At 31.9% G+C, this 15,575-nt stretch overlaps 4 protein-coding genes across 4 annotated transcripts in view; 2 read left to right on the plus strand and 2 right to left on the minus strand.

The window, feature by feature from the left end:
- The window catches only part of LOC108578620 (thioredoxin-like), a 1,787-nt gene extending 1,225 nt beyond the window's left edge, over window positions 1-562 (plus strand). Inside the window, exons 2-4 of the mRNA XM_017941983.1 lie at window positions 38-154; window positions 199-297; window positions 389-562. Of these exons, the coding sequence (XP_017797472.1) occupies window positions 38-154; window positions 199-297; window positions 389-454 (282 nt within the window). The 3' untranslated portion in view covers window positions 455-562. The remainder of the gene's footprint in view (window positions 1-37; window positions 155-198; window positions 298-388) is intronic.
- Window positions 563-789: 227 nt separating this feature from the next.
- LOC108578621 (DNA-directed RNA polymerase I subunit RPA1) lies at window positions 790-6,411 on the minus strand. Its single transcript, XM_017941984.1, has 5 exons — window positions 6,183-6,411; window positions 1,714-6,050; window positions 1,376-1,531; window positions 1,001-1,304; window positions 790-923 (listed from the first exon to the last, which is right to left on the minus strand). The coding sequence occupies exons 1-5, from the start codon at window positions 6,364-6,366 to the stop codon at window positions 790-792; spliced, it is 5,115 nt and encodes a 1,704-aa protein (XP_017797473.1). The 5' UTR covers window positions 6,367-6,411.
- A 2,165-nt stretch (window positions 6,412-8,576) lies between these two features.
- LOC108578647 (protein SHQ1 homolog) lies at window positions 8,577-11,061 on the plus strand. The gene is made up of 8 exons (XM_017942014.1): window positions 8,577-8,764; window positions 8,825-9,209; window positions 9,316-9,720; window positions 9,798-9,921; window positions 10,010-10,173; window positions 10,243-10,397; window positions 10,496-10,543; window positions 10,871-11,061. The coding sequence occupies exons 1-8, from the start codon at window positions 8,622-8,624 to the stop codon at window positions 11,043-11,045; spliced, it is 1,599 nt and encodes a 532-aa protein (XP_017797503.1). The 5' UTR covers window positions 8,577-8,621; the 3' UTR covers window positions 11,046-11,061.
- Window positions 11,062-11,285: 224 nt separating this feature from the next.
- Window positions 11,286-14,766, minus strand: LOC108578642. Its single transcript, XM_017942008.1, has 7 exons — window positions 14,474-14,766; window positions 13,385-13,681; window positions 12,968-13,079; window positions 12,270-12,849; window positions 11,927-12,120; window positions 11,658-11,843; window positions 11,286-11,576 (listed from the first exon to the last, which is right to left on the minus strand). Exons 1-7 carry the CDS (start codon window positions 14,737-14,739, stop codon window positions 11,388-11,390), a joined length of 1,824 nt encoding a protein of 607 aa, XP_017797497.1. The 5' UTR covers window positions 14,740-14,766; the 3' UTR covers window positions 11,286-11,387.
- Between the last annotated feature and the right edge of the window lie 809 nt (window positions 14,767-15,575).

Raw genomic sequence — 15,575 nt, forward strand, 5'->3', positions numbered from 1 at the left:
AATTTAGAAAATAAAATATTTGTAATTTTAATTGCAGGAAGACCTACAAAAGAAGCTTGAAGAAGCTGGTGATACATTAGTTGTAATTGACTTCTATGCTACATGGTGTGGTCCCTGTCAATTGTTTAAACCTCAATATGAGGCCATGGCAGAGGTTAGATCATTTACCTTACATAAAAAATTCCTTTGAAATATTAATTAATCTTAAAAGTTGATGTAAATATATGTGAAGAGATTGCTAATGAATATAAAATCAATGTTATGCCTACCATTATTTTCATTAGACATGGTAAAGAGGTATGTATTGTTTTAAGTTAATGTCCAATTTAAGTGAAAAGTGATAATGTGTAAAGAACTCGTTATTAAAAGCATCTATTTTGTATTTCAGCTGGAAAGATTTTTTGGTGCCAGTAATGAGAAACTTAAAGCTGCTCTTGAAAAGCTCACGTCATAATTTTAATAATAAAAATTATCAACAGAGGTAACTAGCAAATGCCTCATGTTAATTGAAAATGAACTTGTGTTTTACTTGCAAAGGAAATGTAAGGAGATATGAAACTTTTTGTTAATACATTGACAGTTTTATTATACATATTTTATTGTAAAATAAAAATGTAATCAGCTTACAAAAAATGTGCATACAACATCATTATTTTTGTTTTATGATACAATAATGTAAGAAAGATTATCAAAGTTCATCATAAAAAATTAAATTTATTCATACAATTACAAGGAACTAGTAGATTATTTTCAATTTAGAATCATCAGTGATATTTAATATTTATATAATTATGCTCCTAAAGATAAAGTTGTTTCTGGTTGCTTTTGCATTTTTACTAACAATGAGCATGCTCCAGTACCAGTTTTGCAAGGTTGACCTAACATCAATCGGCTTGAAGGAGATACCAAGTTATCACGTTTTCCTGAAAGTAAAAAAACATAGGTGCTTCGTTCTTATACTTAATTTTTCAAGGCTTAAATAATTCTGTATCTTTTTTACCTTGTAAAGTTGCATTTTTTAAGAAAGTAAGAGAACTTTCAAAGCTCATCTGTTGTAATGGAGAAGCTGCATCTTCCATTCCTTTACGACTAAGAGGTTGAAATGTACCATTAAAAGTCATATAATCCGCGATTAAAGACAGATGTCGAAGGTCAATTGTAATGCCATACATCTTGAACACATCCCTCACTTCTTTTATAATAATCCTATTTGCAGCTTCAATGCCATATGTTTGAGACATACCATAAACGTCATTGGAGTACAATTTATTCAAATTTAAAGATTTATCATATCTGAACATTTGCTATAATATAGAAAAACAAATATGTCAATAATAAGATACAAAATTGTTGTCGATATAAAATTTTTACTTACTATTATGTTAATACCATCAGTTTTAAGAACAGTTTCTCCATCATTATTTTGAAATGTAAAAGCACGTTTTATACGAGGTACCTGCCACAAAACAATTCTATTCGCAACTTTTCTAATTATTGTTGGTAAGTCTAACTTAATCATTTTAAGAGGTAACTGCAAAATAAAAAGTATAAGTACATATAAAATAAAATTTTGAAAATTATAACTCGTAAATCCAATTAAATTTAAGAAATATGATTCACTTATATATCTTCAAATATAATATAAAGAAAAAAGATAATAGAAATATCAAAGAAACCAAATTTTTCTTACTTTTTTTCTAAAAATTTACTTACCCAAAATGATAATTTACACCATGCGAATTTCTCCTCGTCATAATCATATTCTAATGCATACATGTACATACTTATAATATTTTGCTTTCGTTGGGTATGATATCTTTTACTTGGAACAAATTCTGAATTTTCATTTGCTATATCGTCATCTTCTTCTTGTTGCTGATCTTTTGTTTTTGATTTGTCATTTTCATTTTCTGCATCGTCTTCCGTTTCACTTGTGTCTTCCATTTCATCTTCCTCTGGATCTTCATATTCTTGATTTTCTCTATGACGAGCAATTGATCGTATCAAAGTAGCATCTGCGTCTTCCGCAGCATCTTCTTCATCCGAAGACTCGTGCATTTCTCCTAAGTTTGTTCGCGACCTTAACTCAGATTCTATTCCTTCATCAGGATCGCCATGATCTAATAAAACATCATCGTCATTTGTAGATTTCTTTTCCTCTTCAACATATAATAAAGTACCTGTAGCAAACTTTTTAATTTCTTTAAATATTTCCTTGAAAAATACTTCTTCTGTTTTCTTCAATACCTCATGTGGCTGAATGCAAAACTCTCCTTTATAAGATTTATATGGAAGATAATTAACAGTAATAGTATGTACTAATTGTCTATGTGGCAATTGTTCCATTTTTCTATTTATAGTAATGTTGTCCAAAACATTTGATAAAACACATTTTGTTAATTTTAATCTTAATTTGTTTGAGCGTTTTGTCACATTTTTTAATTTTGTTCGGAATGGTATTTCCATACTAGGTGTTTTAATATTTTTCGATGCCATCATAAGTATTTCACGTAATCTAGGTATACCCAAAGTGACGTTCATTTCTCCGCGACCAGCAAAGTGGAAAGTATTTAATGTCATTTGTGTTGATGGCTCTCCTACTGACTGCGCAGCTAATAAACCTACTGGTTCACCAGGTGGACAAACAGTTTTCATTACTTTCACAGACAACAGGTCTCTTAAATCTTTTTTTTTTACCGCAACATTTCTGGATTTACTAGACATGTATTCATCCATTAAATTTTCTAATCGTTCAGAAAGTACGCCAAAGTCTATATCTTGTCTATATTGCGACATTACTGGGTCAGGACATTTTTCACACTCATCATAAGCCCACTTTTTATCTTCCTCCGCGGTTCTTAACCACTTTCTCATAAATGAAAGTGCAGCCTTATTTCGTCCACTCCTTTCATCAATTTCCTTGAATTTTGAACTTTTAATATTCATATTCTCCATAGAATACCGTGTAAATGGATGAAGTTTCCTCTTCTGTAATACACTTCCATTTTTACTTTCCCATTTCTTAATTTTTTTCGTCAATTTTAGAATTCTTTCTGTATCCGAATCTTCTTTTAAACACTTTACCATTTTTTTATCGACAATAGCATTCTTGTTATCTACTAAGAAACTTAACTGTTCTTTCTTTAAAAATCGTGAGGCTGGTACATCAAGTCCATCCTCTCCATAATAAAACTGAATTAAACTACCATCTGAATCTCTTACTGTTGAATCGTAATTAATAACTAATCCTTCAAGATGCTTGATAAGACATCTTTGTAAATATCCTGACCTACTAGTTTTTACAGCAGTATCAATAAGACCCTCCCGTCCAGCCATACAGTGAAAGAAAAATTCTTGAGGTTTAATTCCTGTCATAAATCTACCATCAATAAAACCACCAGCTCTTGGTGTTGGATCGTAGGGAGGGAAGCTTGGGAGACTTTTTCCACTGATCATTAAAGGTGGTCTTTTTCCTTCTAATTCAATTTGTCCAAGTAAACAAGATATCTGCATAGTATTTACAGTAGAACCTTTAGCACCAGATTGAACCATTAGTTGTAAATTATTATCTGGAAATTTTTTTAACAGACCAGCTGGCAAACATACTTTATTTATATCGTTAGTGTAGATATCTAAGGCGCTTTTGTATTTTCGATCAACGAGTCCGCGAAATTTCGGATTACTCCAATAAGACTCTTCCATTTTAGATGCAACTATATCCATAGGTGTATCATCAGGTAATTCTAGTATTGACTTCTGGATATCTTCTCCAATCTTTCTACAGTTGGAAATAATTTCTTTACGTTTTTTATCTGCTTTTTTCAACAGTAAAATATCTTCAATACCAAGTGTGAATCCATTTCTTTGTAAAGCAGCTTGAAACAATTTACCTAAAGCGCTTAATAATTTTGTAGAGCATGTTCCACCATACAATTCGAAAACACAATGTATAAGACCAAATGGAGTTGCACCATAATGTGTTTTATCAAGTACACCACATAACAATTCTCCATTTCGTATTATAACTTCAGCTTCTGACATCGTCGTAGGATTTGAGAATTCGGTGCCACATTTCCAACGACGTGCTTTTTCAACTTGCCATTCTTTTACATTAATCTTAGCACTTGCTGTTAAATTAATGCGCGCTTGATTTGGTGGAGTAATATTAATAATCACAGTGGATATGATTTGTTTACCAGACCACAAAGGTTTTGGTTTTAAAATGCTAGGTGGAAGAAGAATTATATTATCTTGCATTGTAGACAAAGCAGCATAAACTAATTGCATATAGTCTTCTTGTGCAAAAAATGTTCCTTTTACAGTTAAACGCACACCAGAAACCATGTGATCTTGAATAAGACCACTTAGCGGTGTACCATCTTTGGGTACGAGATATTGATTAGATACATTGGCTATGTTGTATCCCTCACTTCTCGCAAGTTCATTTTGAGGATAATGTGCGTTCATTTCATCACCATCGAAGTCGGCGTTATAAGCTTTGCAATTAGCGTAATGAAGACGTAATGTTTTCTCTCCTTTTAAAATACGTGCTTTATGAGCCATTATACTGGGCTTATGTAAAGTTGGTTGACGATTTAACAATAAGATATCTCCATTTTGTAAATGTCTATGTACAACTTTGATACCCTTAAAAAATTTGTTTGCTTTGTCACTTGTTGTTAACAGACGTTTTGCAATAGCTTCTCTTTGGACAGGATCATTAGTAGAAATGCGTTGTATACCTCCATCTTCATGTTCAATCATTACTGCACCAGGATGAACATCAGGACCATTTAAAACTAGCTGCCGTAATTGTACAACATTCCAAGGTGTGACAGGTGTTGGGTATGTTAATTTCAATGCAAAGGCTTCAGGAATACCAATTTCATCTAAATTCAAATTAGGATCTGGTGTAATAACTGAACGAGCGGCAAAATTAACTCTTTTGCCCATCATGTGCATCCTAATAACTCCTTCTTTTTTTTCTATAACTTGTTTCAACCCTTGACAATTTGCAGACTCAGATGTTTTATTCATGTCACGATCCATTAAATGATCCACATTTACTTGTAAACTTTGCCAAGCATTATGTAATTTTTCAATAGCTGTGTTACCTTTTATTTGTTCAAAAACAAGCTTACCCTCTTCTGGTAACTGATTTGTATCACCATCTTGAATTGTTTGAATGATATTTCGCAATACTAAACAATCTTGTATAATGCTCTTGTAAACTTGAGACTGTGGATGCTCTATCATTTGACCATTAACAAAATTAACAGGTCTAACTATAGGTGGTAGAACTGGTATTACTTCAAAAAAGAATATATCAGTTGGATATTCAATATCTACCATTCCAAAGCATGGTATGATTACTTTAAGAATCTCTTTCTCATTTTGCCAAAGATTTCTGAGATATTTTTTGGTTTGATCTGGCATTATCATAACTGTATCTAATTTGTGAATCACTTTCTGTGAATCTGCCTTTTCTTCACTTAGTTCAGATACTTTAGTTGTCAAAATTTTATTTTTTAATGTCATAATTTTTGGTATTGCGTTTTCACAATGTACACAAACTTTCGGTGTTGTATACTGTTTAAGAACATTTTCAACATATGTGTGCCATTGTGTATTCATATTTTTTGTGTTCAATTGAACTTCATTATATTGCACAAGTGGATGTTCAAGTCTTGCTCTATTGAGAAGATTTTCAGTGTAATTATCAATAACATTTTGAACAGATTGTATATCAACTTCATAATGATTACGTGTACAGGAAACAACAAGCATAACTTCGTGTTCTAAACCTTCCACATCACTGAAATATCCTTTTCGAAGTAATTCCATTTTTGCAGATAATAACAACTTTACAAAAGGTGGAATTTGTAAAGTAAAGCAATTTAAGCATGTTAATTTAATCAATGTACATAATCCTTTATGAAATAATGGATTTACAACAGGCATAGGTAACTCTATATGCCCAAAGTGACCTGGACATTTGTAAACATTACATCCACATGTGCTACATGGATCTGAACTTTCTATAAGAGGACCTAAATCAGTGAAACAAATATATAATAGCAAATTATTTCTTTATCCTTTTCATACATATAAAAATATACATAGTTGTGCAATTAGTAACTTATACAATAATTTGTGTTGTTCTTTTTGTTTTATTTATTTACCTAATGCTGGGTCATATAAACCTCCTTTCAATGGATGTCCCAATATATTAAATGATAGAGGCGTCCTTATTTTAGTAACACTTAAATTTCTTATATCATTTGCAGTAAACATAGAAAACATTAAACATTTTGGGTCTAAATGTTTTGGAGTTAAACGTGGAGCTTGATAATTATTTTGTACCATTTTGATAAATATTATTGCATAAATAGTTTTGTATTAATTTCCACGTTCTCGTATTCTTAAACAAACAAATGGATTATTTTAAAATCTTCTGTACAAAATTTATAAACAACAACGCACTGTTTACTATACCTCTAGTGCTACAGTTTCTCTTAGGGAAACAATGTATGTAACTTTAACGAGTCAAGTGTTCTTCATAAATTGTATTGATAATAAACATTTTAGAAAAAAACTTTTGTAACTATTATAAATTGTTTAGGTTATGAAACTTCTATCACATGGTGTATCATAGACGAGATACAGAATAGACTTATCAGCCAATCCAGTTTTTTGTTCACGTTGCAGGGGCTCTAGAGACTTTTTACCATTTTGATGTCGTTTTCAACGTTACCGAATCAGCATAGAAATAATTGACTTTTCAATATATAATTGCATTTCTTCTATTTCCTGATATTGAAACCTTTTCTTGATTCATATAAATTCATATAACAAGAACATTAATTTTTCAATTTTCAATAAAAGTTACAAACAATTTCTAATTAATCTACTGTATGCAATTGTTAATTGAACGCGAAATTAATAAATTAAACTGTTTTACATACTTTCAATAATAAACTGCCATCTAAATTATTATTATTTAATTATTCTTCAGTTAAAGTTTTTAAAAAGGAGCCATATTATTTATTTTACTATCTACATTATTAGTAATGATAAATCAATTAAAGATTGATTATAAGTATCAATTAAATATAATAGGAATGATAAGGATAGCAATAGTCAAGAGAGAGATAAGGAAATAAATAGCAGTAGGTAAGGATAGCACTATAGATACAAGTTAGACAAAGAAAGAAATAGGGGTAGACAAGGATAGTACTAGAGAAACGTGTTAGACAAGAAAAGGAATATGGTTAGACAAGGATAGAGAATTTTCAGGTCGAAACTAACGCCATCTCGTGTTTGGCTTCACGAACTAACAACTCGTTACTAGGAACACAGAATATAAACAGAGGTATCAGACAAGGAACACACTAGTGTGCGAGAAGGATAGAGAGAAACGTTTCCTATTGGCTGGCGGACCGCCATGCTCCGCCTTGCAGACGCTGAATCAAGTCGGCTGGTGAAAAATCATTAATAACTCAATAATTATGACGATTCTATGAACTTTTAGTATTAAAGAATGAAGTGTGGATCTTCAGCAACTTTCATATATAATTTTTATGGCTCTAAGTCCTTTCAGTAATTAGTTATTAATATTTGTTGCGCGGGATGTCAGAAAAGATACGACAGTCCCTTACGCAACATCAAGTCGGCCAGGGAAAAATCGTTAATAACTCAATAATTATGATGATTCTATGAGCTTTTAGATTTAAAGCATGAAGTGCGGACCTTCAGCAATTTTGTCATATAGATTTTAATGCACTAGACCCTCTTAATAATTAGTTATTTTGCTACTTGTGAATCACGATTCAATCACGTTCATTCTCAATCACGGTGATTTTTCATGATCGTTTCTGATTGGTGGAAAACATAATAACAGTTCTTCTTTGTTATCATTTATTCTAATCTATATGTTACATAACATATACATATGTTGTACAATTATAATAAATCATTCTTTTATAATGTCTTTTTTTGACTGACTTTTAAAAACACTAGTAATAATCTAATTCATTTTCAAGTCATATTGAACATGTTTTTTTTTTAAAGATCGAGAATTACGATCACAGTGAGCAAATTCACTCAAGATAAAAAAGTCATGATCATGGTCGTGATAAATTACTATCAGTGATTTGACAGGCCATCTCTAATTGTAACACGTGTGTTTGGTCGACTCTCGACGAATTGAAAATCGATAGCTACATCGATGTTTACAACTATCGCTAAAGCATATTGCTGTTGGATATTCGCCATAGTGTAATCCAATTTGCAAAAGCACATTCTGTTGACGTTCATTGGAACGTCAGTGAAGTAATAAATACGAAGTGAAATTTAATTTATTTTGGTTATTACAATATATTGCAAACAAAATTTTTGAAGAATTCAACTTTCAAACATCATTATTGTTATATACGACGTACACAATCGTGGTATATAATAAAACGTTTATTAATATACTATGTTTACTACAATAGCTACTTCGGTAGTATTTGATATTCGGACAATAATGTAATTTTGTAAACGTATAAAATATTATCGTATTGAGTAAGAATACAAGGAGAATTATAAATAAAGTACACTTTTTTAATTTTATTACAAAAATGTTGACGCCAAGGTTTGAAATAACTCAAACTGACACAGAAGTTTCAATAATTATTCATGCACCATATGCTAATATTAATGACACAGAAGTTTATGTTGATGGAACAGACTTCAGATTTTATTCTACACCATATTATTTAAGGTAGAGTATTAATATTAACTAATTACATGCACTTTTTGTAATGAAATCTTTTTATTTTAGGTTAAAGCTTCCAGGTGAAATAGAAGAAAATGATTCATCCTTTGGATCTTATGATTGTGAAAAAGGAGATTTCTTTTTAAGGTTTTCAAAAGCAATCAAAGGAGAATATTTTGAAAATTTAGATATGATAAGCACAGTGTTAGCTGCACCAAAAAAGAAGAGTACAATTGTTCCTAATATTGAAGTAATTGGCAATCCATCAGCTAATTCTGAAGATATTAATGACATATCAAACGAGCATGAATTTGCAGCAGATGATGAAAATACTAATGGGGATGAATGGTATATGCAACAAAACAATCTTGCAGAAACTATACCACTTTTGCCTTCTTCTCCCAAATATGGTTTTGCAAATAAAATATCTGGAGCTTTAGCAGCATTTGAGGTATATGCTCAAAAATATTATCATTATACAACATCTTCATGTAAGAATTAATGGTTGCACTTCAAACATTACAAATATGATATATAAATTGTGTATTTAATTTTAGTCAGCATGGATTAAGGAAATAATAGATCTTCCAAAGCCAGATGTAACACCTCAATCTGAAAGAAGAGGTTTACGGGAAAAACATGAAGTTTCTGATTTTAATGAGGAGCATTACTTAGCAGATCTTATGCAGCTAGAATGTATAGAACCATACATCTTATTCAATGCTGAATGGGATACTTTAAAAAAGGAAAATGTTTCTTTCAATGAAACTGAAGTAGATCTTTTAAAAGAACTTCCAAACAAAGAATATTTATTAAACAATGGAGAAACACATAAGTTACTTTTAAGTTTAGTTGATATTTTATTTGGTAGCTGCTATAATCACAGAACAACAATGGGAGAAAATACTGTTGAAAGCAGTTGGACTGTAAATAAATTAAGTTCTACTCTATCTTGGTTTGATGTATGTAAAATATTTACAAAAGATGTCAGCATTATTTTCCTTTGTATAATTTTATACATTGATAACAATATTTTTAGGATTTTTCTGATGCAGAAGAAGTTATAAAGGCATGCTTTAGAAGATCAATATGTTATCCACTTTGCAGAAATTGGAATCTCTCTAAGAAAGTTTTGGAAGATGTAAAAAAGGTTATTAAGTTAGGTAAGTAAAAAAAAAGAAACGTTTGTGAATCATTTGCCTGTCTTTTTATACTTAGTATGTTCTTTTTATTAAATTGTTCTATTGTTAGGTAAAAAATACATTATAAAACGTTTCTGTGAGATACATAGTCTTTTCAATGATTCATGTGAACCACGATATATATTAAATCAATTATATATAAAAGATTATCTAATTTGGTTACAACAAATTAATGAATCATTAATAGAATCATTGGATTCTCTCATTGATAATGTAAGTATCTAATTTTTAAAGAGTGACTTTTTATAAATCATTATCATATATATATATATTCCTTTTAAGATTCAACCTTTAAAAGAAGATATGCACCTTGATCTGTTAGAGTTAGAGCAAGCAGCTTATTCTGTACAAGAGGAAGATCTTATTATAGAAAATTCTATTCATGAAATGGTGGATCAAATAGATGCATTGTCAGTTAATGATAATAATAAAAACAAGTAAGTATAAGATGTAAAATGTATTATAACATCCATAAAATTTAAAGCTTCATTAAAAATCATTGTATGTCTTTACATTGTATAATTGTATGTTAAAGGCCAAAGACTATATACCACATTAAAGATGGACATACATTAAAGTATTTGTAAGTAGTGTTCCATTTTTAATAGAATTGTTTTCAATATTGATAACTTTATTACTTTGTAAAAGCTTACTTCTTTATCCTTGAATGAATGAAATAAATATTTGTACATGTGTATCTTTATCTGAGATATGTTGAATGTAATAGACTATCTAAAATGCACTTCCCTTTGATGAATCACATAAATATTGAATTGTAAATTTATCATCAATGACATGTAGCAGTAATTAATTATATCTGCACATTACAAAATGGATGAAGTGGACAGTAAAAAAAATGTTGGATTTGTTTCTTTTTATAATGTTCATGTACAAATTATGTTTGACATAGGTTATCGTGCAGCTCGAGTTCAAGTGACAGCAGTGATACTGATTCTGAGACTGATACTGAAAGTAGCACTTCCGAGACTGATTCAGAAAGTAGTACCACAACAACAAGCAATAGTAATAGCTTAGATTCCGACGATGTGAGCGATCCAGAAGAAATCACAAATAAATGCATTTAACCATTAATTGTTACATGAGGCACTCGATACTTTAATAACACTACATTGGTAACGATCTACTACAAAAATCTTTGTAAAGGTAACATTTTTGAAAGTTTTTTTTAGTTACTTATAATGTATATATAAAACCTTACAACTCTACCTTATGTGTTCATACAAATATTTATATATGTACACAACACGTGAAACTGTTTATAAAATTTAAAGAGACATATAAATAAGATTTTCTTTTTTCTGGCTATTTTACAGTGTCTGACAGTGCAATTAAGCCGTGTAGACATGTACAGTGTATACATTGCTTCCACAGTAGCATTCGTGTTTTGAATAAATGTAATTGATTTGTTAAAGAATATAGTAAATCCATCGTAATAGTTTACTGTAATGGTCGATTAATCTCTGTTGCGCGAACTCGTCCAATTCGTCGTTACTTTTAATGTTCGTATCCGAATCGATTGTATCAATATCGCTTGGATGTAATACACTGCCTTCGCCGTCGAAAGCATCATTAACACTACTTTCTGTATCTTCTACCTGCGATATTTGAAAAACATCTGTCAATTGTAACTGAAAAAATGTTAATATCAAAGAAAATTATTCGTTACAGATCGTTACCGTAGCGTAATCATAATCCGGAAATCCTGTATCTTCTTTCTTATTATCTAACTCTTCCTCGTCTGCAGTGCGCCAATAATCGGAAATTTCTCCATATAATCCTGGATTCTCGTTTACACTGTGCATGTATTTAGCCAGCTTTTTGTCTTCCAATATCGTTGAATCTGATTTTTCTAATACTACTGGCTTATCGTTTTTAGCATGTTAAAAAGAATTAGTACATCGTGCCGCTAGAAAATGATATGTTACATTTATCATGAATATGTTACCTCTTCGTCAGAAGTTGTATCCCTGCTGTGGAAATGATCGTGATAATCAGGACTTCCGGTTTTTAGAACTAGATGCGTGTATTTTTTCAACGTTCCATCTCCCTTATGTAAATGCGGAGCGTACAATATTATACGTAATGGCATACTCTCGTTGTTTTGAACTTGTAATTCCTTGCGTTCGACATTAACATTTACTGTTATGTATGTGCAAAATAAAGATTTGTCAGAAAGAGAACATTAATTATTTATACTCCTACACTTTTATCGATTGTATCAGAGAAATGTTCGAAAGTTTTATATGTGAAATTAAAAGAAAAATAGAACTGATAAAAAATAAAATTACCTTCTTCATCCACGAAGCTAACATTCGATTCACTTTGACCATTTTCCTCGTTCGTTCTTAAATCAACATTTGAAGCGTTAATCTTAAGGAACGAATTCTCGTTACTCGTGGTTATCTCTTCATTCGAAGAAACATGATCTTTCGTTTCCCCCGTCCCGTTAGAAACTTCAGTTGTTTCCGTGTCCGATATCGTAGTTAATATTTGAGTTTCTTCCCGTTCCAATGGAACTTCCGAAGTTATTTCGATATTCTCATCGGTAAAAAAAGTACTGTCTTTTACATCTTTCTTTACATCTTCTGTCGTTTCTGCCTGCACAATTGACGCGTCAGTTGTGATGTCATAAACATCGTTGTTTTCGTAAGTATCTACTTCGATAGGAACGACGGTGCTCGTACTATTTTCATTTTCCATTCCTTTCGATTTATCCGAAGTTACAGTTACGGTCTCTGAATCGGTAAATGTATCTTCTGTAGGTAAATGAAAATTTTCATCTACCGTTTCCTCCCCTGAATTTCTACCTTTCGAAACGTACTTTTCATAATCCTCCGACACGCCTACCGTTGTCGTGTCCGACTCTTCCTGTTCGTTATACGAATAGATTGAAAATTTTGATAATAGCAATTTTATCATATTTCGTCTCGTTGTTAAATTATTTCGTAAAAATAGCGAGAAAATTAATAGAAAAAACCGTGCTTACATCGCAAGGACCGCACGGATCTTCTTTATACGTGGAGAGAATTGCCGCTTTCACGTAAGGGAAGTATAGTATACTCCAAGGCACTATAACTTGATATGTTAATTTGCCGCAGCTATGACAACGACGTTTTGTATTCCGTTAGAAGTATGAAAGAAATAAAATGCAATTATACATTTTGACAAAAATATAAACCTGCGTTTTTTTTTCTTTTTTAAAAATTACATCGATATGTATTTAAAAAATAACATTTCTTCGCCTTGGTAAATTTAAATTGTATTATATGTGGTTTTTATTTTCATGTTAAAAAAATCTATACGTTGATATGTGAATTAAAAAAATTGTACCAAATAAAAAGAAATTCTATCGTGTTCGCAAAATTAATTGTGATGGGTTAAAAAATTTTGAAACACTGCTCACCGATCAACGACCACCACTTCGTCCTTCGAGGCGTGAAAACTCTCCCAGATTCTTAATTCTGGACTGTCCCGTAAAAAGATCACGCTTTCCTTCTTTCTTGTAAATTCATTTAGCAAGATCCCTTCCGTGGCCAAATAATACTCAGACTTCTGCCTGTTTCTCGATATTTCCCTCCACGCTTTCACCTCCACGTTGTTCTCCATGTTGTCCTCCGAAATGTCTGACAATGGCGTCACCACGAAGAACAAGATGTTCGTGAAGCCCGATTTCTCAAATTTTTTCTGCAGCATCTCCAACCTTCGGTTCGGCAATTTCCCAAAGAACATTGTACGATTTATGACGATACATCCGCGATTTATTCTATTTGTACAACTTAATTGTAATCTTTCGCTTATGTAGATAATAAGAGAAAAGTTGCTCGTGTATCTTCCCAAATAATATAAATTTATCACGTTTCATTACACGGCATTTTTTATTTTCGTAATTTTAATTTTCAAAATAATAATATAACGAATTTAAAATAATTTTGTAATGAATTTGATTATTTCATTCCTATATTATAAAGAATTTAAGTAAATTGTACGAGGTTGTTTTGCTTACGAATAGGAGAATTTCCTTCTCAAATCTACTATCAGATAGCGCATAATTAACTTATTGTAATAAGTACAGTAATTTCAAACTCGAAGCTAAACCAAATTCGTGAATTATTTTATCGTTAAACAGCAGATTGTGTACGAAACTTAACCTAAAGTTCAAGATCAAATTTCAATCGTCACACTTCACTCGGACAAAAATTTATTTTACCTAAAAATAAATTGTCCAATTTATTCATTTTCTTTTTTTAAAGAAATCTCTAATATAATTTAGGTCATACTTCGATTAATAAATACATTTCAACAGAAACCACAGAGGTTGAAATTTTCATTCAACACGTCGGTCGTTTCGTCTACAAAAACCCTAATAAAAAAACGCTCGAGTAAAATCACGCAACTTTTTCCCGTATTATCTCCAAAATAACCAACTTTTTTCGTATTATTTTCCAAAAAAAAAAACCAACAAAGAGATACGAGTATCGTTTCATCGACTTACATGATCGCCTGTCTATAGCTATAGTACCAGGAAGGATCTAAAAACGCGAACACGTTCACGTGTCCCAATTGTTCCTTCCAAAGATTCGTGTCACGGCATTGCTCGGCGGCGTACCCTCGACTCGCTCGAGATTCCTTCGACCAGCGAAAGTGACGGGAAAAATCGGCGAGACGCGAAACTCTGTCCTTTTCGTAAGTTTCGTAATCGCCCGCTGTTACCGTCATCGTGATCGTCATAATCGACAGTATCGTGATTAAAATTGACATGATTCCTTCTCACTGTGTCGACGAATAAAGAAGAAGAAATCGTTCGAATCTTATCGAACGCTAAAAATAGTAATGAAATGGTCCAACGTACACGGAAGTAGCAAAATTTCGATGAAAGAAGAAATCGTTCGAATCTTTTATCGAACGCTAAAAATAGTAATGAAATGGTCCAACGTACACGGAAGTAGCAAAATTTCGATGATTGTCTCGTATACGACGCACGACGAGAAATTTTGACAATTATCTCGTATAGGACACACGGTTAGAAATTTCGCGATAAAGTGAACGAGACGTAACGTGAGAAGATTTTGGTAACCGGTTTAAACGAGATCTCGAAGTATGTTGCATCGATTCGTTACGCGAGATGACGATGTATTATCTACGCGTAGGAGCACCGATAAAACCGCGGTGTAAAAAGCAAGAACAATGAAATAATGTATGACGAAGGCACCGACCACAACTCTAAAATCCATCGGCGACGGTTAAATGTGTGCGCGTGTGTGGCCGTTTTCTCGCGATAATATTCCCCGCCGGCAGAAAAATCAATTTACGCCGCATTGATACGATATGTATGCGGGTCACACAGAAACTGTAAGCGTTTTTCTAACCTCACATGCTGCTGCCCCGCGAACCATACCACTTTTTCCTTACACGTGACATTAACATGACACCCTTCTTCCTCGAACGCTATCATAGAGGACACGTTGAATACGACAGGCCTGTGTAACACACGTTGCCCAGGGGAAACGTCACTACGTTCCATGCTGTAACATTATGTATAATATCTTATCTCTGCCGCGGAGACACTATTCGTTTCTGCTTCGAATTTTTCATTC

Source organism: Habropoda laboriosa, unplaced genomic scaffold, assembly GCF_001263275.1.
Source record: "Habropoda laboriosa isolate 0110345459 unplaced genomic scaffold, ASM126327v1 scaffold45, whole genome shotgun sequence".
Taxonomy (NCBI): Eukaryota; Metazoa; Arthropoda; class Insecta; order Hymenoptera; family Apidae; genus Habropoda; species Habropoda laboriosa.